At 41.6% G+C, this 4,744-nt stretch overlaps 1 protein-coding gene and 1 long non-coding RNA gene across 2 annotated transcripts; one reads left to right on the plus strand and one right to left on the minus strand.

The window, feature by feature from the left end:
• Positions 1–1,730: 1,730 nt before the first annotated feature.
• LOC126425066 (uncharacterized) lies at positions 1,731–3,547 on the plus strand. Its single transcript, XR_007576257.1, has 2 exons — positions 1,731–2,184; positions 3,071–3,547. It is a non-coding gene; the product is annotated as an uncharacterized LOC126425066 (long non-coding RNA).
• On the minus strand, positions 2,239–3,928 carry LOC126425065 (uncharacterized). Its single transcript, XM_050087976.1, has 2 exons — positions 3,569–3,928; positions 2,239–3,044 (listed from the first exon to the last, which is right to left on the minus strand). Exons 1-2 carry the CDS (start codon positions 3,845–3,847, stop codon positions 2,781–2,783), a joined length of 543 nt encoding a protein of 180 aa, XP_049943933.1. The 5' UTR covers positions 3,848–3,928; the 3' UTR covers positions 2,239–2,780.
• Positions 3,929–4,744: the final 816 nt, after the last annotated feature.

Below are 4,744 nucleotides of genomic sequence, written 5' to 3' on the forward strand. Positions count from 1 at the left end.
AACTAGGCACTCATCTTTTCGTGTTTCCCACGCTGGTCTCGTTGTGAACTCATGGCTCAATCGTCGAAAATCTAGGTAGTGATGATTCCAAGCTCGGATGCAAAGAGGCCTAGGTGTTATTCTGCAATATTCAAAGCTTTATAGATGTGTTTCATAAACCATTCTTGAAGATTAAACTTTTGCAAGTTAGAACAATGGTGATGTAAACAAGAAATCAGCACTCGGAATTTAAGTTAAACTTCTTTTTTATTACTTTTGTTGCAACATCACTTCACAATATAAAACATACGTGAAAATATCTTTCTCACTGTTAAAGTTCACATTTCATAAACGGACTACAATTTGCGTCTTTTTAACATGACGACCAAAGCTTGACTCTCTAATAACCGCTTACGCGCCCAAAAATCAGAGTTACAAGTACATCAATGATCATAGTGACAAAAGAAAGAATACACATAAGAATAATTTCATTGCAATATATACATATCGATGTATCGAAGTACCTCTACATTAATGAAATCAAATCTGAATGTTGTCACAGAAATACGTTAACTAGTTTACAGAAACACTGTAGAATATTGCTGGTATCGAGAGGTTGACGTGAGGTGCCGTAATGGTTACGTAATTCAAGTACCATTACAGTGCGTAGTTATGAAATAATGACCACTGAAAACGTCACATAGATGATAGGTATAGTATTTTGGTCAGAAGTTTGATATTCATTTTTTGTGTTTGAAGATATAGTGCATACAATTTATTTAAGACAAAAGAAAAGGCAGAAAGACGAACCACGAACGGGAAAGAAATCGGTGGACGTAATGTGCATGTACAGACAAACAAATGATTGGAATTTCAGATGTGTTGGAAGATTTATTCAAGAGGAGTTTCATCAATTGAGCAAGTCAGGCGCTGATCCACCATTGCCCTTTTTGCAAGCAGTTATTCGGCATGGGGTCGATTGGCGGAGTTGTTGGATGTCTTCCTGGGGGATTCCGTGCCAAATCCTGTCCAATCGACGCATTAGATCGTCAAAATACGGAACTGGCTGGAGGACTCTGCCCATAATGCTGCATCCCGTCTCCGGCCATCCTGATTTAGGTTTTCCGTGATTTCCCTAAATCGTTTCAGGCAAATGCCGGGATGGTTCCTTTCAAAGGGGACGGCCGATTTCCTTCCCAATCCTTCCCTAACCCGAGCTTCCGCTCCGTCTCTAATGACCTCGTTGTCGACGGGACGTTAAACACTAACCACCACCACATAATGCTGCAAACATTCAATTATGGAGAATCCAGTGGGTTGGCAAACAAGAAGTCAAGTAGGAAAAACTCTACATCTACATCCATACTCAGCAAGCCACCTGACGGTGTGTGGCGGAGGGTACCTTGATCTGATTTTATCCTCATGGTCTCTTCGCGAGATATATACTGCTTGACTCCTCGGTGAAGGTATGTTCTCGAAACTTCAACAAGAGCTCGTACCGAGCTACTGAGCGTCTCTCCTGCAGAGTCTTCCACTGGAGTTTATATATCATCTCCGTAACGCTTTCGCGATTACTAAATGTTCCTGTAAAGCCGCGTACACACTGAGACTGAAACATGTTTTCAAAACATGTTTCCGGTAGCTTGATGTGGACACCATTTGGAAACATGTTTCGAAACATGTTTGGAAACACAGATACATCTACCCGTAGCAGTGTCGGTACAGATCAAAGGAAACAATGTTTCCGGCTAGCTACCATTTGTCACCGCTGCACAGCGCTAGCGTATGTGTGTGTGTGTCGTCAACTTTTTAGCGGTGTACTGTTTACTGTCGTTTTCGTTTTCACTTTGTTTTTGTAGAATAATGGAGTGGTCAAGGCAACAAATTGTCGATTTAATTGCAATGTACCAGGGGGAGGATTGTTTATGGAACGTCCGGAGCAAGGATTACAAAAATACCGTTAAAAAACACGATGCACTTGCAAAAATTGCAACAGCTTTTGGCACGGACAAGAGAAGTGTTGAGAAGAAAATACGATCGCTCGTGGTTGCGTACAGGCGCGAGAAAAGAAAAATTATTGCCAGCAGACCATCTGGTAGTGGTGCAGACACTGCATATGACTCGAACTGGTTCGGCTATCGGCTGCTGCAGTTCTTGGACGATGTACATGAGCCAAAGGAGACAACAGATACTGTGGAAAATGAGGTACGAAAATTATGCTTGTTTGTCTTTATTTGTATTTTATAGTACACAGTCACATTCACCCATAGTTATTTTGCCACGGTACACTTCCTTGTGGGCTTAAAAAATAATTTGTTTATTCGTGGAAGCAGCTTTCCTTGGTATGTTCTGCGCTGAAATGAAAACTGATGCAGTGTCATCTCGTCTCCATGTGCCTGGAATCATTTCACCTGTTTGTAAATAGTAGGAATCGAAGCTTCCATGTGGGGTGTACTGGTTCCTTGCCGCAGCATTTCGCCTTAAAAAATTGTGGAGACATACAGCTGTAAGTGTGACAGTTTTTGCCTTTTCCGGTTGTAGCAACATAGGTTTTCTAAACACACGAAAAACTGAAGCCATAATGCCGAAAGTGTTGTCAACAACCATTCTGGCCCTTGAAAGTCTGTTATTAAAAACTCTCTCTTTTGAACTTTTAACATGTTTTCCCGGGTAGGGTTTCATAATGTTTTCCTGTAAGGGAAAAGCATTGTCTGCTACAAAAACATATGGTAGGGCCTTGGTGCCACCTGGTAAGCATTCGGCATGTGGCAAGTTAAGTTTCTTTTTGTCAATTAACTCATTTATACTCGCGTTTTTGAACACACCACCATCTGATATTCTGCCTTGGCAGCCGATATCTGCGTACAAAAGTTGTAGCTGGCATCGACGACAGCAAGCAGCACAATGCTGAATGAACCTTTATAATTATAATATTCACTTCCACTACCAACAGGGCACTGTAGCACGATATGTTTCCCGTCAATTGCTCCGACACAATGGGGGAACTGAAGAATCTGTGAGAATAAACATGCTTTTTCACTCCAGTCGTTTTCAGTCGCAGGTATCTGAAAGAAAGAAATTTGATTTTCAGGTTTTCGTACATTCGCCAGAGGGCACAAATGAGGATGAAGAGGTTGCAGCTGGACCTTCCAGTCCTCCACCACCAAAAATCAGAAGGATGATGAGCGAGAAAAAAGACATGCAGCAACCCTTCAAGATTTCGTCTCAATTGCTAACTAAAGTGCTGCAAAAACAATAAGACAAGGACGATGAATGCAGTACGTATGGGCAGTATGTGGCCTCAGTTTTAAGGAAATTGCCCGAGTTACAACGAGCAAAAACAATGGCTTTGCTTAATAATGTAATAATGAAACAAAATGTAGCGTATTTAGAAAGTGAGCTGTCGAAAAGGGGTATGAATGTAGCAGGGCCATCATCATCAAGTAACAATTCCCCTGTTACATTTACAAGTTATGTAGACAGTGACAACGCAGTTGAAGAAGTTGTGTTTGACGAATTATGTAACGTAATTGAGAAATAATAACACTTCGAAAATGTGCTTATTTAACGATGTTTTTCATTTACTTACCTTTACATAATCCTTCAGTACTTCCACCAGAGCTCCACATACTTCGGGTACTATTTTAGATATTGCTTGTTTCGAAATGCGAAATAAATACGCAAGGCTCTGAAATGAATCTCCTGTTGCCAGGAAACGAAGAGTAACTGCAAGCCTTTGGTTGACTGAAATAGCTTTCCTGAAATTCGTGTCTTTTTTTGAAACAAATGGTGATATCATATTTGCCAGATATTCAAAATCGGTAGGTGAGATCCGAGTGAAGTTGCGGAAGCCAGAGCCGTCTTCCATACTCAGTTCACGTAGCAGGTTATTTCCGCCAGTTCTTCTATAGAATGTTTTTCTCCACCAACGACGAGGACGCCTTTCATTTTGTTTGTGTAAACCTTCTAGCATTAATAATGCAGCTCCACATATCATTATTGTTTCTTCGACACCAGACATAACGCAGAAGCAGACGATACAAACACAATAACACAAGGGGCACTGCAGACGGCGTGAACACACGAGAAATGTTTGCCGCCAGTGTGGACGGAAACAGAGACCAGAAACAAAGTCGGAAACATTTGCGAAACATCGCAGAAAACAATGTTTCCGGCAGAAACATGTTTCCAGTGGCAGTGTGTACGCGGCTTAACGAAGCGCGCTGCTCACCGTTGGATCTTCTCTATCTCTTCTATCAACCCTATCTGGTACGGATCCCACACTGCTGAGCAGTTTCAAGCAGTGGGCGAACAAGCGTACTGTAACCTACTTCCTTTGTTTTCGGATTGCATTTCCTTAGGATTCTTCCAATGAATCTCAGTCTGGCATCTGCTTTACCGACGACCAACTTTCTATGATCATTCCATTTTAAATCACTCCTAATGCGTACTCCCAGATAATTTATGGAATTAACTGCTTCCAGTTGCTGACCTGCTATATTGTAGCTAAATGATAAGGGATCTTTCTTTCTATGTATTCGCAGCACATTATACTTGTCTACATTGAGATTCAATTGCCATTCCCTGCACCATGCGTCAATTCGCTGCAGATCCTCCTGCATTTCAGTACAATTTTCCATTGTTACAACCTCTCGATATACCACAGCATCATCCGCAAAAAGCCTCAGTGAACTTCCGATGTCATCCACAAGGTCGTTTATGTATATTGCGAATAGCAACGGTCCTACGACACTCCCCTGCGGCA

Source organism: Schistocerca serialis, chromosome 10 (assembly GCF_023864345.2).
Source record: "Schistocerca serialis cubense isolate TAMUIC-IGC-003099 chromosome 10, iqSchSeri2.2, whole genome shotgun sequence".
NCBI classification, from domain to species: domain Eukaryota; kingdom Metazoa; phylum Arthropoda; class Insecta; order Orthoptera; family Acrididae; genus Schistocerca; species Schistocerca serialis.